General features: G+C 34.6%; 3 protein-coding genes across 5 annotated transcripts; 1 reads left to right on the top strand and 2 right to left on the bottom strand.

The window, feature by feature from the left end:
- Positions 1-4,080: 4,080 nt before the first annotated feature.
- LOC122588874 (CLP protease regulatory subunit CLPX3, mitochondrial-like) lies at positions 4,081-10,133 on the bottom strand. Its single transcript, XM_043761093.1, has 15 exons — positions 10,051-10,133; positions 8,984-9,796; positions 8,609-8,756; positions 8,403-8,482; positions 7,717-7,767; positions 7,211-7,285; positions 7,040-7,117; positions 6,843-6,899; positions 6,583-6,653; positions 6,394-6,493; positions 6,191-6,295; positions 5,503-5,565; positions 5,306-5,428; positions 5,006-5,164; positions 4,081-4,388 (listed from the first exon to the last, which is right to left on the bottom strand). The coding sequence occupies exons 1-15, from the start codon at positions 10,096-10,098 to the stop codon at positions 4,335-4,337; spliced, it is 2,025 nt and encodes a 674-aa protein (XP_043617028.1). The 5' UTR covers positions 10,099-10,133; the 3' UTR covers positions 4,081-4,334.
- A 1,769-nt stretch (positions 10,134-11,902) lies between these two features.
- Positions 11,903-14,219, top strand: LOC122587166 (pheophytinase, chloroplastic). The gene is made up of 6 exons (XM_043759255.1): positions 11,903-12,322; positions 12,863-12,974; positions 13,087-13,180; positions 13,272-13,449; positions 13,579-13,648; positions 13,755-14,219. The coding sequence occupies exons 1-6, from the start codon at positions 11,967-11,969 to the stop codon at positions 14,064-14,066; spliced, it is 1,122 nt and encodes a 373-aa protein (XP_043615190.1). The 5' UTR covers positions 11,903-11,966; the 3' UTR covers positions 14,067-14,219.
- A 1,528-nt stretch (positions 14,220-15,747) lies between these two features.
- LOC122586945 (histone acetyltransferase HAC1-like) lies at positions 15,748-25,305 on the bottom strand. Of its 3 annotated transcripts, XM_043758981.1 has the most exons (17): positions 25,161-25,305; positions 24,050-24,198; positions 23,231-23,336; positions 22,876-23,089; positions 22,302-22,811; positions 20,605-22,211; positions 20,216-20,512; positions 19,847-20,125; positions 19,620-19,748; positions 19,317-19,517; positions 19,094-19,236; positions 18,690-19,002; positions 18,383-18,522; positions 18,156-18,234; positions 17,686-18,078; positions 16,361-16,578; positions 15,748-16,274 (listed from the first exon to the last, which is right to left on the bottom strand). In XM_043758981.1, the coding sequence occupies exons 2-17, from the start codon at positions 24,151-24,153 to the stop codon at positions 16,160-16,162; spliced, it is 4,848 nt and encodes a 1,615-aa protein (XP_043614916.1). In that variant the 5' UTR covers positions 24,154-24,198; positions 25,161-25,305; the 3' UTR covers positions 15,748-16,159. The 3 variants fall into 3 exon arrangements, with proteins under 3 accessions (XP_043614916.1, XP_043614913.1, XP_043614914.1); XM_043758978.1 differs by lacking the exon at positions 25,161-25,305 and having other exon boundaries at positions 24,050-24,210; XM_043758979.1 differs by lacking the exon at positions 25,161-25,305 and having other exon boundaries at positions 22,302-22,793; positions 24,050-24,210.
- Between the last annotated feature and the right edge of the window lie 439 nt (positions 25,306-25,744).

Raw genomic sequence — 25,744 nt, 5'->3', positions numbered from 1 at the left:
TATATTGAATTGGATCTCTAATGAAAGATGACGAAATTTTAAGACTACACATACTATTTGTTTCATCTAACGATTTACAGTTTAGGAGATAAAACATTTTGAATGATTTAGATGAATTTTATTATTTAATTGAAGAGAGAATAATAAGAGATATATGTCGTCCAAAATAGTTCTTGAGTTTTTTTTTTCATGAGTTCTTAAATAACTCTTCCTTTACATAGATATATTACGTAGTGTAGATATTGTGGAGGCCCTTTCCTTTGATAATTCTGTCAACAACCATCACCGGCCACTATAACAAGAACAATATTTCTTCGATGTTTATTATTACCACTTGCTTATAAAGTTCTTAAATTTCTTCCTTTTTTTTCTTTTAACTTTCTGATTTGGGCACTTAGAGCATAGGGTATGGAACCAAAATGCCGATCCCGAAAGCTTACATGGCAATCGGTGCCTAACAAGTTTCCATCCTTGCCTTGTTCTGCGCTGAGCACCACATGAAGATGCGTGGTTTCTTTGCCATAGTTCGGCGTCTAGCTTTTCTTTAAATTGATGGCCCCATCTATTGATAAAATAACTTATTTAATATAGAAAAGCTAAACTTATTTGTCTATTTGCATGTTAGATATTCATTATTTATTTATCTATTCAATGAAGATATCTACTTGCATTTTTTTAGTTAGTCTCATTCTCTCTCTATTAGTTCATACAATTTATTTCTTTTTCGTATGAACTAGTATTTCTACCCGGGCGATACTCCGGGAGAAAAACATAACTCTGGTGATAAAAGTTACAAAAACATTAAGCCGAAAACAAAATTTACGTGACAAAAGTTAAGAAAATAAAAGTTGTGGTTCAAAGTAAAGAAAATAAAACTTTGGTAGTAAAATTTAAAAATCAAAAGTTATATCGTAAAAGAAAATAAAAGAAAACTTTCGGAGCAAAGTTTAAAAACAAAGTTATATGAAAAAAAAGTACAAAAGTTAATAAACTTTATACCTAAAAACAAAGTTTGTATGTTGAAAGTTTAAAAAACAAAAGTTATGTGACGAAAGGTAAAAAAGGAAACGTAAAAAAAAAATTGGTGGAAAGTTTAAAAAGTAAAAGTTATGTAGTAAAAAAAATTAAAAAATAAGGGTCGTTAAGTCCGTCACCTAACAATCGTTAAGTCTGTTACCTAACCGGCGTTAAGTCCGTTATATATGTTGGATGCTTTAAAGACTTGTATCTTATGCTAAAGGGAGAGTACTTTTAGCTACAGTAAAATAAAATAAAATAAGGTTCGTAAGTCCGTCACCTAACAGTCGTTCAGTCTGTTACCTAACCGTCGTTAAGTCCGTTAATTATGATGGATGCTTTCAAGGCTTGTACCTTATGCTAAAGGGGGAGTACTTTTAGCTACAGTAACTCCCCCTCACAAACCAAAGTTGGTTTTTAGTATTATACTAGTTTTTGTACCCTGCGCGTTGCCGCGGGATACGCTTTCTACACGACAAAGTTTTGTTTCCAATTTTGTCTCGAACTCAAAATTTAAAAAATACAATTGAACATGTAGCAATAATAATAAAAAGTGCAAAAGAGTAAAAAGATGTATAAAAGCATATGCAATAACTATATTAATGCTTTAAATGTTATAAGAACGTAAGACGTAATGATGACAAAAGTTATTATATAAAAACATTATTTATATAAAAATACAGATTAAAATAATCAAAACAAATGTTTAAAAGTAAATTCGTAACTGTGTGAAAGTTGTCTGATAAAAATCCAAAAGTTTAGTGTGACGAAAATGAAAACTTTGATGTAAGGCAAAAGTTAAAAGATCGAAAAAATTGGTAAAAATTATTATATGTTATAAGAACTTGTAAGGCACAAAGGATTTGTAAATTTGTATAGACCTTTTGTATAAAAACATAAACAATAACTATGTTGATAATTTAAATGTTACATGAACCTAAGACGTAACGATAATGAAAGTTATTATATATTAAAAACGTTATATATATATATAAAGACGGATAAAAATAGTCAAACCAAATGTTTAAAAGTAAAATTGTAACCACGTGAAAGTTATTTGATGAAAAATTGAGAACCCAAAAACTTAGTGTCAAGAAAATTACTCGTAGAAAGAAAACTTTGATGTGGAACAAAAGTTAAAAGAATATAAAATTCAGGGGTTTAAACTGAAAAATGGTAAAAATTATCATGTGCTATAAGAACTTGTACATTCTACGTATAAAGCACTTATACATTCATATATGTTTTTAGTATATTATAAATGAGATAAAAGTTAAAAAATAGAAATTTTAGGGTGTTAAAACGAATATTGGTTAAAATTAAAAGGGTTAAAATAAAATTTAGTTAAAATTAGTATGTGCTTTAATAGCTTGTACCTTTCATGCTTAAAAGACTTGTACATAACACATTGGTTTTTAGTATGTATATAATATATAATATATAATTGCAATGAAATTATCACATGCAGACTTTTATTTATTAATACTAAATATAGACCTTTATTTATTTCTATATACATGTCAGTAATCAGTATATATGAATCTATATAACATTTAAATATTTAATCGTATATGTATGCAATGAAGTAATTATATTAATAACTTTATAAAAAAAGGGTAAGTTTATTAAAAACTTTACACAATTATAACCGTTTGACTATACATTTCTATCAATTAAAATACTTTCACCTCTATTAATAAGTCACCTTATATACTTTCACATACATTTTCACCTATAATCATCATCGAAAAATGTCATCGTCTAATTCGTTAGAAAGTGACTCAGATATCTATATAATCTATCAAAAAGCTATCAATTTAGTCATTCATTCATCGGATGATGAAGCAGAAAGCTCAATGGAACCAAGACGAAGAAGGAGGCGTCTTATTAGAGATCGAAGCGGAGCCAATGAACGACTAATGCGTGACTACTTTATCGACGCCTTGTTTCATCATCATCGTCAAGTCATTCGAATAAAGAAGAAAAAGTCGACGTGTTGAACAAGACAATGAACCGTATTGCTGGTCTTCGTCAAGAACAAAACGATTTCAAGATTTTAGGAAAGAAACTAAAAGGCTATTCGGGAGAACAACTCAAGATCATGCAAGTCCTCCAAAAGCGAGGGATGGAGCGCAACATGTAATATGTGACCGGAGATGAAGACAACAATGACGAGGAGTAATTTTAAGTAGTACTTTAATGTTTATCTAGATTTATTATTAATGTTATGTAACTTCAGGTTTACTATTAATGTATCTTAGGATTATTGTTAATGTATTTTTAGTTTATTGTTAATGTATTTTACTTTTTATATTAATGCCTTATTTCTATTATTAGTAATATCTTTTTATTAATACACTATTGAATAAAACATATAGTTAAAAAATAATATATGTGATATATTTAATAAATAATGAAAAAGTGGTGTTTTGCGTCCTGGATGGTTCTGCATCCATAACTGTTTAAAACTGATGAAATGATAAAAAAAAAACTAATGTGGCGCTGAAATGACATTCTGAATAATTGACATTCTGAATAATTGCATCCTGTATCCATACCTGATGCTCTTACACAAGTAGATAAAGAATGTAGAATGCACTCATGTAGGTTGGTGGGTCTGTCTAATGTCCAAATTTACAAGATTGGACCCTTCACTTTTAGTCTTTTACTTTCTTACCTTCTAAGTCCATAGCATTGCATTCTTACCATTATATATCCCTCTCCTACTTGGTAATTATTTCTATTTATTATATTTATATAGTATAGATATAAATATAAATATATTATCAAACATTTATTAGAAAAAAATAAGTAATACTCAATGCCATCTTTCATAGGTTTTAAATTACAATACCATTTTCAACGGTGTATGAAGGTTTAGATATAAATAGTCTTACTCCAAAAGTTAGTTTCCAGCTTCTCTACCAAATGTAGAAAAGACCTCCAACAACGTGTTCCATTTAACTCAAGATATATAAAAACAACTAAAATTAAAGGGAACAATGAAATTTACATATTTATATACAAACAGGGGTTAAGACATGCAACTTATAAGATGGCATATATAAAATGGGCCAATCCTTGATTTGCAAAGCTTATTTGTACAATGTACAGATCAAACAATAATGTTACATTTTCCTCTGTTTTACTCTTTGTCACCACCTCTTTTTCATTACTTTTCTTTCATCTCTATAGGCCAAAACCCGAATCGGGTGCTATTATGTTGTACGCTGAGGTATAATTACACCAAGCGGGTTTTCACAGTGCAGCTAATAAATGAGAAAAAAAGGTCAAATTTTGGTGTACTACTTCTAATGTTACATACTCATGGCTTTTGACGAGGTCTCTTCTTCGCCTTCTCCGTCAATATCCTGCATTTGGCACAACAAAAGTTCATTTTCAGAAACATTAGCCGAAAAAAAGGACTCTTCAAACAGTTCAGTATGTATTGATGGTAAGAATAAAAGTAATCTCCATTTACAGGCTTATGGTTCGATTGGGAATTTGGGATAATGCTATAGGGGTCAAGCAGATAAAGTAAAAAAAAGTAGCATTACAAAGAACTAGGTAGCCTGGCATGTGAGACAGTGCTGTAAGCGAAGAAGCTATAAACCTCTAACAATACTATTCAGAAGTTCTTATAAATGCAGCACTATTTTTTGCCAAACACGTACACATCAAAAGTTGCACAAAATGTGTGTGTGTTTTTTTTTTGGTGCATCAGGCCTTAATCATTGTATTTAAACATTAGAGTATAAATAGAATAATATAACTTTCATAATGATATATTAGACACTAGTCATTTATGATAGCAAAAAAAGAAAAATAATTGGACAAAAAGTGTTTAAGATAAGCCAACCAGACTTATACCAAATATTACCCGTTTTAACCCAAACCTGTTCGAACTTGTACCTAACCCGCCCGACCCGCCAACTTCGCCAATTCTAGGTACAACATAAAACAAAAAAAAGATGTTTTAATTTCATACCGGTTGTTCTTTAGACCTTGCCAATGCAAGATAATTTTCTAATGCACCATCCCCTCTAAGTATTTTTCCGCCACATCCGAACGAGTCTACTGAGCCAACTGATTCCTCATCAATCACAACAGCATCCACTCTATCCTTTCCCGTCTTGGCATCTGGAATCTGAATTTATAAAAGGAACATGAATGAATTCAACACCCTTTATAAGTTGACAAAATGTATACATAACAGAAAATAAACGCATACATCATACAAAACTAAAAAAAACGCATAGGTCATACATAACTAAAAAGACATACATACCTCGTACATAGAGTCGGTTAGAAGAGTTTCAAGTATGGCTCTTAACCCTCTAGCACCAGTATTCTTGGCCATTGCTTTTTGAGCAATTATTCTTTGTGCATTTTCCGAAAAATGTAGTTTGACCTACAGTTCACCATAGAGCTCCATGAGAATCAGCAAGACAAAGTCAAACAAATTTAAGCGAATAAAGTGCTTACATCGTTCATCTGAAATAATTTCTTGTATTGCTTCCCTAGAGCGTTTTTAGGTTCCATGAGGACCTGTCATACAGATAATATTACCAACTTTACTTCTAAGATTGGAGCACTATATTACACCTATTGATGGTATGATATGAGTAAGTTGGATGGGTTGAGTAACAGATCAAAACAGGTAAACTTTCTATGGGTGGATGGTTCGGTGAGATAGGTTTCCAGTGTTATTTGCTGGACAAAGAAAATCCTAATAGTTGAATTCATATACAAAATACAAAGATTATAGGTCAAAACTGGAAATAAAGAAAACTTGAAGGTTAAAAATTGAAATCCTATCATGACCATGTGTTAGTTTGATATTTGATATAATAGGTAATTGTTGTTATTCATTAGTTTGATTATTGATATTATAGGTAATTATCTTAGTAATACGAGAAACCATATTAGTACCAAAATAATGTACTTTTGAATAGACAATCTAGAAGGGTTGTATACATTGAAGATATACTTCGGAAATATATATCAGCCTGTTGGACTGATTTGACTTTTGCATAACTATATTTTGGATTTTACCCATTTTTAAGCAACATTGCCACCTCTAATGGTAACAAAAGTGTCAGAGGCTCATAAAAAGAATCCGCTACATCCAAACTACAATGAGAACTGAAGTCACGATTATCAAAGAACATACCTCAACAAGTTGATCTTCGGTTAAAGCCGACAAACTAACTAAAATGGGAAATCGTCCTATGAACTCGGGTATGAGTCCATAAGCTATAAGATCACTACTCTCAACCTGAAATTATAGAGAGAAAAAAGAAAGCAGTAATGTCTACCAGCTGGTAACATTCAAAATAGTGAAGGTAAGAACAAAAAATTCCAAAGGATGCTTACAGATTCAAGTAACGATGATGTAACAGCAGCATTTGTGAGTGCACCGTTTCTCATGTTAGCACGAATAGGTGCTCCAAAACCTATTGACGAGTCCTGCCGTCTGAAATAAACATTAATATTCAGATCCTTTGAAAACTTAATTACCAAAAATAATATATAAAAGATTCAACATAAACAGCAGGGGTTCACCTCTCAGATATAGTTTTTTCCAGATCAATAAATGCACCGCCACAAATAAAAAGGATGTCCTTTGTATCTATCTGCAAATGTACAAGTACACTTTAGAGCATAATTTGCTGAAAATATGGCTCATTCGATCTAGTATAAACAAAATTTTAATATGCGTATTCGGCAAACCATTACAGTCCTGTGAGAAAACACTGACTAATTGACTATAATAAGATGAAATCAAAAAGTGGATAACATAATCACAATAATCCAGGATGTACCTGAATGTTATCGCCACGAGGATGCTTCCTGGCCCCCTTTTCAGGCACATTCACTATCTGCAGAATATAATAACACACATCATACATGTCAGAAGTAGATGATGAAAAATTTACCATCACCAACCAACAAGTATCATCCATTAAATTTTGTAAATCAATGGATACTGGTTTGGTAATTTACAAGTATATTTACTTACAGTTCCTTCCAGCATCTTAAGTAGTGCTTGCTGAACACCTTCACCAGAGACATCCCTGCTAATGTTTAGGCTCTCGGCCTATTAATAGAGGCAAATGAAAGTTTGTCGAATCAGCAAGCATGGAAAAACAAAATAATTAGCACAAATGACTCAATATCAAATCAAAATTACCTTTTTAGTTATCTTATCAACTTCATCGATATAAACCATCCCCTGTTGTGCTGCTTGAACGTTGAATTCAGCAACCTTAAAACCAAATGATGAAAACCTTATATAAGCTTGTTAGGTGATATATATGGTACTCATAAACATAATACCCAAAAATTTCTTCATATGAACGATTATAAGCATAAAAACATATAATACAACATAAATCTTCATAAGAATATAGTAGAAAGCCAAAAAGTAGATAATACCTTCCAACAAAAAAAATATACATAGTGACCCTTAAATCTAAATTATATAAGTTGTAGATCAAAGATAGCAAGAAATTAATTTATTTTTGATATAAAATTCACAATCTTACAAACCACATGGCTAAGGTTCTCATTACTTCAATAAAAACAAAGACAGTTGAGCAAAAACTAGATAATGAAGTGATGAGTCTCAACTTCTGGATCAACATAAAAATTGTCACTTAATAAGAAGCAATCACATAATCAACAAATAAATTGTACCGTAAGTAGCTTGTGCAATATAGATTCAACGTCATCACCAACATAACCAGCCTGCATAATATAGAAAAATGAACCGTGTTCAGTTGATTAGAACACGTTAAGTCAACTCTATGATGATATGATCCCACATCGGTCAAGTATGATATTGGTTGGTGGTTTATAAGACTAGGTGTCCCATACTCCTTTGAGCTAGCTTTTGGGAGTGAGTTCTACACCTAGCTTGTGGCATGATACGAGCCTATTATGGGATGGGTTCGTATCAATTGGTATCAGAGCCAGCCCTACCTTTCGATGTTCCAACGCTCGGAGTGGTGGCTTGGACCCAAGGAGAAGGGTGTCAACCGTGACCAACATAGCCGTGACCAACAAGGACGTTGGCTCTTCAAAGGGTGGGGTATTGATATGATCCCACATCGGCCAAGTATGTGATTGGTTGGTGGTTTATAAGCCTAGGTGTCCCCTCCTCCTTTGAGCTAGCTTTTGGGAGTGAGTTCTACACCTAACTTGTGGCATGATGCGAGCCTATTACGGGATGGATTCGTATCATATGATTAGAGGAATTCATTGCCCCAATTTTCACGTTGATTTGATTACCAATGTCATAATGAACAAATTGCACCTCTCATGTCTCCAGGAAATGTCATTCATTTAAATATCTTATAGTATGAAATTTGAGCATAACTGACCTGAGTCAATGTTGTTGCATCAGCTATGACAAAGGGAACATTGACAAAACGAGCTAGAGTCTTTGCAAGTAATGTCTTTCCTGTTTTACAAAAAGGGTTAAGCTAACTACTAAAAGAGAAGATAGATCAAAAAAGATAGAAACTATAAATAATAAAATTCAAACATCTAACTACATAGCGACAACAAAACATCTTTGTGATCATACCCGAGCCAGTTGGGCCCATTAGAAGTACATTGCTTTTTTCTAAATCTACATTATCATCATCATCTTCGGTCTTAGATTTTTCTGGATTTTTCTGTAAAGAGCCATGATATATCCTTTTGTAATGGTTATAAACAGCCACCGAAAGCACCTATATACAAAATTGGAAACCAATTCAATGAACATAAAGCAACAAGGAACAATGTTGTACTAAAACTTCAATGATAACCCAATAATTTTACACAAGTCAATTCAGAACCATAATATGTCACCTTCCATTTATAAACAGGGTACCATAATACATGTTACACCACATAAAGAAATGATCATAAGACATTAACATCAATCCATATAAGCAAAAGATCTAAAAGTTGAAACCTTTTTGGCACGTTGTTGACCGATAACAAACTTATCAAGTCCCTCACAAATTTCCTTTGGAGTAGGCAAATTCTTGCCCAAATTCGACCCACCCCACCCATTCTTTTCTCCTCCATTCCCATCTCCACCCGGACCACCAGGACCGCCTGCACGTACCACGTTAACTCCAGGGGCAAAAGGAGGCCCCGGTGGAGTATGCACTGCAAGCCCATTATTATTATTATTATTACCATTAGTCCAATTCTCAGGTGGTTCACCACCATAAGTCCTCAATGTTTCCCAAAATGAAGCCCGAATCTTATTTCCATAAACATCCTCACCATCATCATTAACATTATTGTGACCACTCTGTCTCTTATTACTATTCTTAAACCTACCAATTTCGACAAACCTACCTTGCAAAGGAACCATCTTATAAGGCCTAAAATAATAAGCAGTATTACAATTCGGGCAAAGATTAACCGCCCGATAACCCGGTTTCCGGTTCCCATCAGAACCAATATCCGGTGGCGCCACCTCCGGTTCATCAGAACCTGCCGGCGGAATTAACTGCCCATTATTCGAAAACACAAGATTCATCTGTTTAGAACACCTAGGACAATTAGCTTCAGCTCTAATCCTACGTGTCACCGCCGTAGTTCTCCCATCATCTCCACCACCACCTCCGCTCACCAACCTTGCCTGGACTCCGGTCAACGTCCGGCGTCTAATGCACGGACTATTACCACCTCCGGCGCCGGAAAATGTATGCAAAGCTGAAATTCTTGCAAAATCTTGAATCTTTTTCCATCTCCATAACCCAGACATCATAATCTAATAAAGTTTGAATCTTTTAACACTTTTTGAACAATTCAATCAAATGGGTATCCGATTTTATGATTATATATACGATCTGAATCTAATCCATAAATCTATCCAAATTGAGATTATATATATGTATATATAGATATAGATGTTTGTGAGTGTATATGAATTGAAGACAAAGAAAGAAAAGGGGGGAAATTGAGAGTGTTTGTAGGGATGTATGTATTGTATCTGTATGATATATATGAATGAATGAAACTAACCGTGAATTGCTCTCTGGAGTTCCCACTGTTTAGTTTTTCATTTGCCATTTTTAGTTTATATTTTCTTTATTTTATTTCTTTCAGATTTGGTGCAGTATTTTATTTTGGATATTATATCCACCTCATGATGCCTTAAAAATATATAATTGTTGACCCTTTGATTTTACTCTTTTAAGATTCTTTTTTTCAAGTTTAGATAAAAGACTTAAAAGAGAAAATTATTTAGTATGAAAAACTAAGCACATTGTTTTGAAGTGATCAATCTGTTACCTATTATCTACTTACACAATCAACAAAATATGAATTTGTGGTTGTCATATTGGTGAGGGGTTGATTTCGAATTTTCTATTTTCAATATATTTTGTAATGCAAAGTGCTTAGATTTTTGTAATTTGTATGTAAATGTAGTGTAGATTATATATATCTATAATTTGTAATGATCTATCAATATAACTTTAACAATTATATTTTTTAAAATTATAAACTGATATTAATGTCCTGCAGAGGGGACAAAGTTTTACCTAATTAAATGTCGTGTCTTCGGGCGGTTTAGTTGGGGGATACTCCTCCTACTAGGTATTAAGAGTGAGGGGCTCTCTAGAACGGATCCGGTTAAGACAATGTAAATAAAAAAATTAAAAATAAATAAAAAAAAAAAAACTTGATATTAATGTAGGACTAGCCCACTTAGTAGAGACTTATGTCTTTCAAGAAAAGACTAAGGTTTAAACTTTGGCATAACAGTTTTTGGGGTAATTTAGGAGTAGAGTTGGAGGTTGTATAATAACTTGCCACTCAAGAAAAACAAAACTATATTAATATAATCGAGTTCATAAAATAATCTGATGTACACCTATTTTTTTTACTGAATAGAGCATGTTTAAATCACAATATTATACATATACTAATAAGGGGTGAGTTGTGTGTGTTCAATAGGTAGCGTATAGGAAGGGTATAAGTGTAATTTCGTCTTGGGTAACTTTCAGCATGTAAGGGAGAGTCTATTTTTTTTATAAAAGAATATAGATATTGATATTTTGGTTTCAACGATCAATGCAATTGTCTCGATAAGACATCATAGTTTTTTCAATTTTAATATTTATAAAATACAAATAAATAAATAATAAAATTATTTATCAATAAACTAAAACAGGATTGACATATCCTTTAATTGACACATGACGTAATATTTAAGCGACACGTGTTTTTTAGTATATATCCTAATCCCAATTCGTATATTATTATTATTATTATTATCTACCAATAAACTAAAACATAATTGTCATGTTTTTGAAACGACACGTGACGTAATCATTGATCGATACATGTCCTTTTAATTTATTTATTTTGTTAAATTAGTTTTTTTAGTTGTATATAAATTCAATTTCCTTATTAGAGTTAGAACTAAACTCTAACTCTAACTCTTGGCTTATTAATAGAAAAAATATTATAACCTTATTTAATTGATTGTTTTCTCATTAATAAATTGTCTCTTTTTCTTTCTCAAATCTTCTACTCCTATTACTTATATTAGTTATAGAGTTAATTGCAAAATTGGTCCCCGTGGTTTGTACATTTTAACAAAAGAGGTCCCTATTTGAGAATCGTTACATTGGGGTCCCTATTCTGAGAATTTTTTGTAAAATTATCCAAATCTGACGGATTTGTTAAAGGTGTTCATCAGGCGTGCACGTAGTTATACTAACAAAGTAACATAATGACCCATATTAACCCACAATTATAGAAAAATGGTTTATTAATTTCGAATCAAGAGAAAATTGAAGTTTTTTGTTATCCGTAAAAGAAAAAAAAAAATGAAAACTAATTAAATGAAACATCAAACTGACGCTAGACAAATAATTTGCGCACAAAACTACAAAAAAAAAAAAGGAAAAAAAGAAAGAAAGAAAAAAGAAATGGAAGTAGTGGCGGTAAAGGTAACCGCTATCCTCCATAAACAACCACCACCACCACTTCCACTCATTCTCACACAGCCAATCCACCACCTCAATTTCCGCCACAAACTCACCGGCGTGAATCTGAGCAAAAGCTGTTTAACAACTTGTAGCACAAGTGCAGCTGCAAGCGGTGAGATAATAAATGATGATGTGCTGCCATTAGAGGTGAGTAAGATAAAAGAAATATGTAGCAAATGGGAATGGAGAGGATATGGTGTCAATTACTTGAAATATGAAATTAATAATAAATCAAACTCACCTCCTCCGTTACTTCTTGTTCATGGCTTTGGTGCCTCTGTTGCTCATTGGCGCAGGTATCTATTTATCTATGACCCCTTTTTTTTTAATTATAATTATGTGGTATATTACTTAATTACTACGTATTTGGTTCTATAATGACATGTATCTATGTATTAATGTATGTATGTATCTATCATATGCGTTTTAGTGGGATCACTGTATATGATCCCCAGCCTAGCTCTATCTTGTAATTAAAAAAATCCCGATAGTTACGTTGTTTCCAAATGGACATCAATTAGAATGGTAACTAAGTTGAAGAATTGTAATCTTGTTATTGAAAAATATCTTTTTTTCTTTTTTAACAATGATGTCTTCCTTTCACATTTGGTATTAACAAGTCCACTACTTGAGTCTTGTCTCTCCTTACTTTTTAGGTTAATGAAGTAGTATAAGAACCCAAGAAATATACATATACATATACATACACGTTCACACGTAGATTTATGTTTGTGTAATTACATGTGCATGTAGTAGTAGTATTAGTCCTTGTCTAATAATTTGGTGATTTAGCATATACTTGAATTCGTCTTTTAAAAGTTAAAGGCATCTACCAGGAATATTCCCACATTGGCTCAGACTAGCACAGTTTATGCAATTGATCTTCTTGGTTTTGGTGCGTCCGATAAACCTATAGGTTTTCAATACACCATGGAAGCATGGGCTGAGGTATACTTATATCGGTTAAAGTTTGTTTTATTTTGTATATGTATATATGCAGGGCTTAACTTGCCTTTCTAAATCTGAATACCTGATATCATGTGTCACTTAACGGCAACAGTTGATATTGGATTTCTTGAATGAAGTTGTCCAAAAGCCTACGGTACTGGTAGGAAACTCTGTTGGAAGTCTTGCATGTGTTATTGCAGCTGCAGGTTTGTTTTATGTACCTATTTATTTACATATGCATATCGGGTTATGTCCCTTCAACATTTCTTTCTCATTGTTATATACTTGTTCAAAAAGATGCTCAGAACTCGCTGGTTCGAGGGCTTGTTCTGTTAAACTGTTCGGGTGGCATGAATAATAAGGCAATAGTTGATGATTGGCGTATTAAGCTTGTATATCCTTTGTTATTGCTTATTGATTTCTTGTTGAAGCAAAAAGGAATTGCATCATTCATCTTTGAACGGGTCAGGCAAAGGTTCTCTCTCTCTCTCTCTCTCTCTCTCTCTCTCTCACACACACACACACACACACACACATTTTAGCTTTACATATGTTACGGATATGAGTTTTAAAAATCATACTCTTCTAAACTTGTTTTATCCAGAGAAAGTCTTAAGAACATCCTATTGTCAGTTTACGGAAACAAGGACTCTGTGGACGACGATCTCGTACAGGTGTTTTTTTTTATATATACTCTTCTAAACTTGTTTTATCCAGAGAAAGTCTTCCTTTTTATTTTTCTTTCTTGCATGTCTGATAAAAAGGTTTGTTTGGCAATAGATAATCAGGGAACCGGCACTTGATGAAGGGGCACTTGATGCCTTTGTGTCTATTGTGACCGGGCCACCAGGACCCAACCCGGTGCAATTGATGCCAAACATTAAATTACCTGTCCTAATCCTCTGGGGAGATGAAGACCCCTTTACACCTCTTGATGGACCTGTTGGTAAATACTTCTCGTCGCTACCATCTAAAGTTCCAAATATTAGCCTTTCTGTTTTACCAGGTGTTGGACACTGCCCTCATGATGACAGACCAAACTTGGTCCATGATAAACTGGTTCCGTGGCTGGCAGGTCTTCCATCCTCATAAATATATTCTTTCGCTTCACCATTAAACTCTCAGGTATCTGTAACTGTATATTGTTTAAGTATATCAGTAAACAGATTGGTTCAAGGCTTTGCCTCGATTCTACCAATTATTGTTGCAGTTGAAGATGGCTACTGTTGTTTATAGTTTTTTCAAGTCGTGCTCCCATTTCAACTTCATCTACAGTCTATATACCATTATCATATTTCAGCTGCCAATTGAAGTAAACACTTGGACAATGGAACCAAACCGAATCTGTGTTTTTGGTTTTGGGATATTACAGCTTGTTCTGATTACGAAATTATCAAATGTGACATTCTGTGGTATTTGACATCGCCTGTCAGGGCACAGTTGAACGCTCAAACTAGCCAAATGCACTTCTTACTAACTTGAGATATGTACAATACTGATTAAACTCCGCTAAATCACGGACATTATTACATCACTTCCGTTTCAAAAAGAAGAGAAATTGCTTACTGATAAAGCTGTTTCTAGGAACATTGTAATAAACTTTTGGGCTAAGTGCACCGGAATGCACTCAACTAATCACCAAAAGTTATTGTGTGCACGAACTCTAGATTTATGTTTATTGTGAACATAAAACGGATGTGGGACCGGTTACTTCACATAAAACTTGTTTATTTTCATATATATTTTTTTTATTGTGTACATGAACTAATTCCAAAAAGTTATTGTGTGCATGCCACGTAAGCAGTCAATGGGTCAACGTGAAAGTGGTAAACGGCTAACTTCTTACCCGGTAACTTTTGTTTAATATGGGACTCTTGAACAAGTTTCCTGAATACAATAAAGCCGACCTAGAGTTCGTGCACACAATAACTTTTCAGGATTAGTTAACTGCATTCCGGCGCACTTAGCCCTAAACTTTTATCTTATATTCACCGACAATAACTTGAAACATTGAATGCCATTAGACAAACTAATCACCAAATATAGATATTCAATCAACAGGCAACTCGTAAACTCCTGACGAAAATTAAGGTTCTTGATTTGCCAACACACACAGTTTTGATGGCAAAATGTATCCAAACCCACTTCAATACAATTGCTATCAAAAGCTTCAACCTTCTAACGTCATCCTTTCTCTTGTTGGTGGTAACATTTTTTTCATTGTTTCCAATAAAGAACTTCTTAATACATATAGGTAGGTTGCCAATCTCATGTCCTGTGCATACTATTTCATGGTTATCGTGTTGAGAAATACGTTTGACCCAGCACGTCAAATCCGTGTAAAGAAACAATTAACATGGCCTGAAAAACTTTAGTATCTACATCTAAGATTTTGAAGCGTGAGCAATTGCGTATGTCAGATGACTGATAGCTCATACAGTCGGATACAACTTTGAACTTAAGAATTTCATGAGGCAATGACTAACCAGATAGTTGGTGCCAAGCAAACCCCGTGGTTTTGCAGCCTCTGTACCTAATCAATAAATCGTCATTTTTGCACATGTATTTAACAGTCATGACCTGATACAAAGGAAATGGTAGGGATGGCATATATAGAAGTTTGAAAGGTAATGGATGAATAAGCTGCTTCGGAGTTTGGCTGGCATGATGATATTCAATTCTCCATTGTTTCATACAATATAGGCAATATGGCTAGAACAAAAAATAAAAATAAAAAACATGAGATTTGAACAATCAAGTGCACATTTTCTAATATAAAATAATTTACCGAATATGCATTATATGTGCTACTAACATGTTGCAAATTGCTTGTTTTCATCTTTAAACATTTACAATGGTTTTTAACTAGGAAATAGCATAAATCTACATTTGGCAAAAAGAAAGTAATGTATTGTACACTCTGCCATCACCAGATGACAAAAGCATGTGATGTAAGAATAAAAGAATCACTGGTAACTAACCCATATGGAAGAATGTGATGATGTTATGTAAACACTCACTCTACTGTAGTTCATTTATTACCATTACCTTTTTCGTAATCGTCATGTTTCTCTGCCTACGCTGTGCTCAAACACATGCACTTCAAAATTCTTTCGATCATATACGGTACATCATTGTAAGCAATCAAGACGAATGCTAAGACATATATATCCTTTACAACTTTGTCATGATCTGCTGCAACCAACCTCAGCAGCACGCTGCCTCATCATCTCCATTACAGCCGCCCTCCTCCTGCTATCAGATTGTTGTTGCAGCCTTCTCGAATGTACTTTCAGATCCCTGGATACATCATCCAATAAAATACAATAATGACTATAAAGCCAATAACATTTTTGAAATCTTCTGATAATTGCAGATAAACTAACCTGCAACGTGGTACAGTACATTGGGAATCTTTACATGCACGGGAATGGAGATGGAGCATATACCACATTCTCTTGCAAAGAAGACAACCACCTGATGCACGTAGCTTGCATTGTGTCCCATGTCGGAAAAGGCCTTTCACCTTCCGACAATTATGGTACTGGCAAAGTGGGGACCGACACTGAGATGCATGTATCAGAAGATCAAGCATCTTCCTTAGCTGCAATACCAACAAAAGAATCAGCCAAGTTATATTCGACTCTGGTAAATATCCAAGTCCTAGAACCAGTCAACTAAATCTTCTGACAATTAGTTGTAAGGAGCAGTGTTGTCAAAGGCGAGCGCTAGGCGCAAAAGGCGGGCAAGGAGCACCTCCAGCGCCTGAAACCCTAGGCCCAGGTCGACCATGAAAAAGGCGATCAACAACAGTCAACTCTGGTAGTCAACGGCGATCAAATTGGTTAAATGGGTCAATATTCGACTAAATCATTCAATATCCGGCCAAATCGTGGCTAGATCTAATGTTTTCCGGCCAAAATGAGTGACCATAGTTGTTTAAGAAGATAAAATAAGAGAGAGAAAATATAAAATGGGGGAAGAAGACACAGAGTAGTGCCCATAGTCTAAAAAATTGAAGTTTTTGGTTGAAAAGTTTGTATTTTTTGAATGATATTTGGTTTTATATATGACATCTGATTTTTCTTTTACTATTAGTTTTCACTATATATAAATATTTTATAATTATTTACTTAATGCGCTTTTTTTTTCTCGGGCGTGCGCTTTTTTTGCGCCTCTTGCCTTCGCCCTATTTGAGGTCTTTGCGCTTTGACATCGCCTTCGTTTTTGACAACTATGGTAAGGAGGCTCGGAAATTCTCAGCAAAAGACCTAAATCTTCAAATGTTCACTTGCTGTAGAGCTAAAAGCACAAAAGCAAGTTTGATGGTACAGGACTAGATACTTGGTTATTAAATAAAGACCTAAGCTTGATTAAAACCAGCACCAATATATGTACTAGGGTGGCAAATTGGATGAAGAGTCAATTGGGGTACAGGTCCACACAAGATGGGGGAGATCTGGTTCAACCAAAAGACTTTTGTTATTTATTTATTGATAACTTGCGTTATATATATTATTACCAAATCTATTTTTCTAGTAAAGCGATTTGTAGGTTGTATGCATTAGAAATACATTTTGAGGCGAGTTTCTAGTGTCTACTAGTTTGATCAATTTCCCTTCATCTAATTTTCCTATTTTCCCATTATATCAACCAGATATAGTTGCTAATGTGCTATAAACAAGGCACAAACTGACATATAGATGTATACCTGCACAACACGTTGTTGGCGAGCTTCTTTATTTTGTGCATCACGTTCAGCAATCGAGGGATGATGTGTCAACTTATGTGGATGATCAATGCCTCCCTCCTTGTAATAGCAGTTGTTGCACACATCAAAATCAGGACAAACATCACAACGCCAGCCTTGTCCTGTTTCTATATCAAGATGACATCTGTTGCATGTTGTCACAAATGCAGGAGCAGTAGGATTATGTAAGTGATACAACACCATCATTGATGAGTGCTTTGCACGACGAAGCGTTTCATATTGATAATGATTTCCTTGGCAAAGACTAAGAAAAGCCTGTCTCGTGTCAAAAAACTCACTTTCAAGAATCTCATCTTTATCTTTGGTATCTTCCGACACATCATTAATTTCAATCTGCATAGTTTCTCCATTGTTAATCATAACCATAACATGAATGTATATCTAAATATGATTGTGAAGCTGTTGCTTACTGGATAAAGAGGGTGCTTCTCCCTATGATTGATAGGATGTCTCTCCCTATCCTCAAGTTTTTGTTCTATTTCATAGCACCTGTGAGTCGAAATCAGAACCAGATATTAGATGCATTTTAAAAAGATAGAATATCTCCTACATATCACTGGTGATATATATTATATACCATTCTTAAATAGATAGGAATCAGGAGTTCAGGAAAAAGGTAAGATATCACAGTGCTTACTTATCACAGAGCTGAAACTTTTTGCACTGACTGCAAACCCATCGTTTCCCAGATACCATCAACATACAGCAACGAGTGCACGAATGCTGAAAGTGAACCATAATGAAGTCTTCCTTCATTGGGGAAATTGAATCACCAAGCTGAACCAAACAGATTACAAGAACAAGAAAAGGTATCAAAAAAGGAAATGTGCAAGAACAAGTGTAGAATACAATAATCATTCAAGGACTATTATCGAAGGGACTTAATTAATCCAATTTTTAATGAATAAATGAGGCTGGAGTAAGGAATCAAAGAAAACAATTACCCTATTCATGAGTAGCAAATCTTTTGATAGATTTCCAGAAAGATCGGTTTGACCAGAAGCTTTCATAGCTCTTTTTGTCATGGTTTTCTTTAGTGATCCTTTCTTATTTTGCTTTCTTCCCTCCTCTTCATGATGAAACCGATCAATTATATCCTCAGCAGCACCAGGCCAATAGTCTCCATCAAAATATGGTAGTCGAGCTGCAGTTACCTTAGCTTTACATTCACCAGAAGATACGAAGAAATGATCGTATAGATTAGTGAGATCGACTACAATATTTTCCTTGGTAGCTTTTCTCAACATTGATAAATACCTGATATACAGCACCAAAGATGCATCAGTAGCAATACTAGTGATAGCTAGTGTAAAAATAATGCAGTAATGCACATCTCATTTTTCCTCACCATTCTCTAAGTTTATCAGATTTTGGTGTCTTCTGAATTTCAGGATGGCAATATAAGATGTAATCTTCACCCTTCAATGGTGGGCAAGCCCATATATAGCAACTCGTAAAACCACGTAATTTGCAATATTCCAGATAACCTATCTGATAAAAGAACGGAAGAAAATTGGTTGACAAGCTTTATTGAAGAAAAAGTAAGCAATCTTATGGGAAATAAAACTTGCCAGAATTTCATGATACACAAATGTACGTAAAGCCTCCCCTGTAACCGTCCTAATCTCAGGTCTGAAGTACTTGACGGAATCCAGATAAGAAAGATACACACGCCGATGATTTGGCTGCTCACAATCTGCCCCGAATTCTTGAACATACATGCCAAAAAGACATACTTCAACACCTTCAATTTTCTGAAACAACAGAACTACCTAAAACAAGAAACTGTATCAGACAGGTAAGGATAGTAGAACCACAAGATAACGAACTCCATCAAAAGAAAGCATCCATGCCAGTACTAATATTTTAACTACCTTTGACTTGTATCCAAATTCCACAGGGTAATTTTCATCTTGGAAAATCTCAAGAAAGCATTGCTTAACTTCCAATTTCTTGTCAACAGATGATACAACTCTGACAACAAGTGCTTCTGCTCCAGGAACCTGATATAATCACAATTCAGAAAGTAAATTAGAAATTTCATCATTATTACAGAAATTCCTTCAAATTAGATCAAAAGCAGAAAGGGTACTTAGATCACCTCATCATAACTTTTCCCATGAAACGTAGCCCGATCTAGTCTCTCCTGCTTCAATTTTGCAAACAACCTATTCTCTATGTGATCGCTGAGTATCGTTCGAGGTAAATCCTTTGCTCCAAGCACAGCACTCTGTGGTAATGGCTTCCGTTCTCCTCTTTCAACCTCTTCTATATAACAATTTGGACAAGTGTACTCTGCTTCTCCACCATCATTTCTTTTACCATTGAATAAAGCACATATTTGATGTTGCCATGCTTCACACTTGTCACATTGAACCCACTGCAGAAAGCCACAAGAGTTAGTAACGCATTCCAACAATCATGCAAATACATACATATGTATGTCTACATATAAACTTATATAATATACCCATTCTTCAGTCTCCTCGTCATTTTTCTTTTTCTCCAATCGAGCTTTCGAAATATCGGTTCCATCAACACTGATAGTGTCTCCACGGACATCACTGTAGCAAGAAACACAAATGTAGTGCAGAGTATCACCAGTCCCAGCAGTGTAGAACATTGCATTTCTTTTGATGCGAGCACCACAAGGTGTGCAATATATAGGTGGTGGTTCAAAACTCAGCCTTTCTACTGCACATAGTTGACAGGAATTCTCACTCATCGAGTGTTTCAAAGCTTGATTCTTTTCTACTTTCGTTTTGCTCTGTAATGAAAGATAAATACCCAACATAAATTTCAAAAATTAAAAATTTAGAGCACAGTCAAAGTGATACAATGACACTCGAGATATCTCACCTGGCCTACCCACTGCCTGAGACCAGAAATATGCTCCCGGACCTGCTCTGGTGTAAATAACTCTATCATTGATACTCCCTTTATATCTGCCTTTCCAGATTTAGTTCCAGTAGCAGTCTCAGCAGGAAGTGCTGGATTTTCCAGTTTCTGTTGACCCACCTCTTTCTCAGTTTTAATGACCTCTTTCTCAGATTTAACAACCTCTTTCTCAGTTTTAACGACCTCTTTCTCAGTTTTAACGACCTCTTTCTCAGTTTTAACAACCTCTTTCTCAGTTTTAATGACCTCTTTCTCAGTTTTAACAACTTCCAGCTTAGGAAAACCATTGACATTATTAGGCAAAACTGGAGCACCTACAGACTTCTGGTTTTCAGAACCTTCCATGTAATCCTTCTTGGGACTCTCATGCACTGAACTAGTGGGAATTTCTAACTTTACCCCAATGACCTCAGATTTTGTTGGAGTATGTGTGTCCACAATTTCATTCTGAAGTTCAGATGCACTAGTTACAGGAACTAGTATGGAAGGATTTTCACTTTCTGGAGCTAACGACTCTGACGACGGTTCTATTTTGATTTTTTTCAAAGTTGGATATAGATCTTCTGAAGTTTCGAAAACAGATGGACTCCTTTGCATGGTATGCTTACCTGTTCCACCGCAGTGATGTTCACTTGAGGCCCCTTTCCGTTGCCAATAACGCTTTACAGGAGCGCAAACAGGACATCTAAGATCCCTACAATGCTTTGTATGACAAAATAAACGTGTTGTCATCCGACAACGGGGATATTGACATTGAACACGATTATTACATGATACCATATGGCTCAATAACTGTTTAGCAGTGATGCAATAGATTTCTGAACATTTTCCTGTCAGAGGTACACAGTTACTAGCATGTCGCAAGAATATTAGCCATCTTTGTTGAAAAGTAACCTGCCATTCACGTTTTGAATCAGTAGATTTACAGATAGCACCAGAGTTTGGTGGGTCTACTGATCTATTGGCACCACTTTGATTAGTAATAGATCCTTTTGAAGAAAGATTATTCTTCTGAGCTTGATCTTGACACACTATTCTTCGGCTGAATTCTTCTTGGACATTGTGGCCTGACACGTGACTGGTCATATGAAGCACTTCTTGAGATCTTGAATGGCGTTGACCCTGCATTCCAGACCCAGGTTGAGTTCCTACCGGCCAAGAAAGATCATTTTGAGCGTCACCAACAAACTGGTCCTCTTGTGAGTTCCCTTGAAAGTGATTAGCTGTTTTGGAAGACTCAAACTGATCAGAGATCAGATTTTGCTTCTTTGATTGACTTGGAAGAAATTGTTGCTGAATATGAACAGGCTGCTGAGATTGCACAGCGCTCTTGTGGAGCGAGTGTTGCGACCGAATATCCATCTTTTGTGATCGATTAACTGAAGATTTAATGTTCGGCGCCTGTTGACTAGTGACCAAATTTGATTGATTGACCAACAAGGGAGAGTTTGCTTTATGCAGTACATTAAAGCTTACTGGGTTTATGTTCTGATTATTCTTCATTGAGGTAACTGAAGCTGTGGGAACAAATTTTTCCCCAGAATCAGTGCTATGTACATAACCATCACCTGCAAAGTATAATTAAAAGATATAAACAAACATAATTACATGTATTTGTTGCATATATGTACATGTAAATGCGCGTAAAAAGAGAGTACCCTGTGACATCTGCTGATTAAAATGCTGTGGTAGTGTTCTGTGAGACTTCGCATAATGACAAGCTGTCACATAGCTTTCTGAGGTTCCTGGACCATTCACCGGCGGTAAATTATTTCCCAAATTTCCTAGACCACTGTTTATAGTACCATTCGGAAACCCATGAGCTCTCTGATGTATACTAGAACTAATTTTCGCACCCAAATGGCTCACCAAGTTATGAAATATGCGGCTGTTCTGCCCACCAACTTGCTGCTTCTGTTGCAGTGGTTGAGATGCCATTGTAGAGTCAATAGTTGGTGGTCCAACAACACTGTCAGGAGAAACCATATTCATGCAAGACTGGTTACTTGTGCTATTACTGTTATAAAATCCAGGAGTAGGTATCATTTGACTGGACATCCTTTGTGCACCCATTGATGAAATCAAACTGTGTCCTCCTGGATTGTTAGGGTAACTTGATTTGGAATGTTGATAACCATTAGTCAAACCTCCTGCATTATCAGATCCAACTGTAATGTAGATCAGAAGAAAATTAGTAATACAAAAAAAGGAAAAACATGAGGCAAAGTTTACCATCAGATGAACCCAATGAACCCTTGTATGTCTCACTGGAAACCATTATACTTGAATTCCCACTTTGAGGCATGCTAGGATTTGGAATCATAGTTCCCATAGGAACAGAAGTATTTCCTTGCTGATGATATTGTTGATTTTGATTACTCAACTGGAGCTTTTTATTCAAAATACGTAAACGGGTTTCCAGTGTGTCCAAATTCATGTATTCTTCCTAAAATGAAAAATTATATTATATTAAAGACAATTATACTCTTTCAATAAAATCTACGTAAAGAAAAATGAAGGGCCTCCAAGTATTGGAGTATAGACATGACTAAACAGAATTAGACAGATGGGTGAATTTAACTAAAACCTCAGTGGTTGCAGTTTTTAACAGGCCTTCATCTAAGCGTCTAACGATGTCCATCACCTTTTCAGGAGCTACCGCCTGAGTCTGTTGCCGCCTCATTAAGTCATAGCTGCAGAAGCATATGACAAAAGTGTAAGAGTTTAAACATCTAAATAGAAAATATCAAGGGTGCAATAATATGTAGAAAAATGCTAGCTTAGCACAAATATATTGTAGTCTGATGAATGTCACCGGTTTATATTCAACATGGCACGCAAGGTTACTTTACTATAAGACTATAAACAGCTAGAGATGCCCAAAACAACAAGTTTTAGAATAATACCGATTTCGTTATTACCTTCTTGTTCTAATTTTTCCCGTCAATGGCCAAATATCATTCATAACCAAATATATAAGTGTCTAGTTCATAGTATGTGTAATGACATATTATGTGTTAAGACTGCAGAGTGAGATCAAAAGTTAAGTAGGTCTTGCAATTACCTCAAGTACATAGTATCAAGTATGCTCTATGGGAAACATATATATGGGTCACTCAGCAGACATTCATGTTCTAGATCATACATGAGTATATATGCTTCTACGTTTGCACACATGAATCACGTTAAGTATGTCATTTGCATTGTCAGGTGTAATACAGGTAGACTAATACTCTAAAGTGTAAACGCTTTCTTTATTCCTGGTGAAGCCATGACCCATGTACCTCTACACATATGAGTGCATGCACATGCACACAAGCACGTACATGCAAAAAATACACTTGCAAAGCCCATTTTATAACTTATGGAATAGATGATATACATAACATGTAAAGAAAGAGCTTACATTCTCTCTTGTATGAATTGTCGAGCCTTTAAAAAATCAGGCTCCATGATGTATGTATTGTGTGAACCTCCAGAGCTATGCATTATGTTCTGCTGTTGTGGCATGCCAAACAGTGATGTTCCAGCTAGATTGCGTATCTGCTCGGAGAACTGTCCTGACATCATTTTTTTAACTTGATTAACAATAAACTTAGGTCTTTTCCATGTACTACTATGCTATAATTAGTTTTACAGAGAAAAGTGAATTAATCTGTATGATCTAACTAAAAGCAGGGTTGTCTACTTTTCTTAACAAATTATTTTCCCACGGCAATTGTATACATGCCCTTCTCAGGTAGAAACTAACTGAAACGAATAACTTCATATCCTTTATGTTCTAAACCATCACTTCTATAAAAATGATTACCGAATACAGAATATGGTATTAGAAGTATTGGTGTCACGTACACAAAAAGATTCTATTGACCGAAGAACATATACCTAGTGAGTCGATAAAAGCTCATGTTTCATACTTAACTGTATTCTACTATCATCATTGGTCATGCAACTATTTAGCAACTAATCAACTATCACCAACACTCCGTAACATTCTTAGTCCCTCCACCCTCAAGTTTTTCCTACATTGCAGAACGAGTATGCTATCCACTTTGGGTGTCAAACAAATAACTAGCTAACAACAACTTAAATACGGTCGAAAAGTAATAAACATTATACAAAAAGAAAACACGAAATATGGTCCCGAGCTTAAACTAAGGTGTTAAACAGCTTCAAATCATTCCAGATTGAATATTGCAAAACCCTGTATACTAACACCCTAATCTTTAACTAACATTCACTATAAATCCCAAAAACTAAACACTAAAAACCAAAGTTCACTACTTTATCAACTACTAATAATATTTCCTAATATAAAGATATAATAAATTATGGGAAATCACTTGTGTAAGCAATGGATTAATTAAACCAATAAAAGATTTCAACTTTTCAAATACCCAAATTAAATTTCAATTTAATGTTTTAACAATTATTTTTAAATTGGAATATTAGAATGAAACAAGATTGAAATTAACGTAACATTAAAGAAAGATTGGAGATTAAATCCCAGATAATACCTTAGTTCAATGTTGAAATTGGAGAATGATGACTAATTAACGACTTATAGAGACAATATTAGATATAGAAAAGGGGGCGAAAAATTAGGGATTTAGCTATATAAATTTTGACCCGATAACTTTACCGGGTTGAAATAAAGGTGTTTTTTTTGGGGGGTCGGACCTTGATGACTAATTAAGACGATGGCATTCTAAGAAGAAGAAAAAAATAAGTAAAGAGAAAATATATGAAAAATAAATGGGTTTTTGGGATTGTGTTTACAAGTTACCAGATTGATGCTCACACGATGCAGCGACGATGGTGTGATGATGGCGGGAGCGGTGGCGACAGTGGCAATGGTAGTGAATGTAAACTAATTGATGTAAGATTGTTAATATGGTTATTTAAGAGTTGGATGATCTATGTTTTAAGTTACTCCTTCCGTCCCATATTAAATGTGCAATTTTGACTTGTCAAGTCTTCTACGTTACACTTTGACCGCGAAAATATTTGTCCATATCATATAACCCTTCATATAAAATATATGGACGAATTGAGTTTTCAATGTACTTTTCATTGATATAACTTTCGTCAACTATTATAT

The sequence above is a fragment of the Erigeron canadensis genome, chromosome 2, assembly GCF_010389155.1.
Source record: "Erigeron canadensis isolate Cc75 chromosome 2, C_canadensis_v1, whole genome shotgun sequence".
Classification (NCBI taxonomy): Eukaryota; Viridiplantae; Streptophyta; class Magnoliopsida; order Asterales; family Asteraceae; genus Erigeron; species Erigeron canadensis.
The sequence above is the reverse complement of the archived record's forward strand: the minus strand, read 5'-3'. Positions and strand labels throughout refer to the sequence as shown.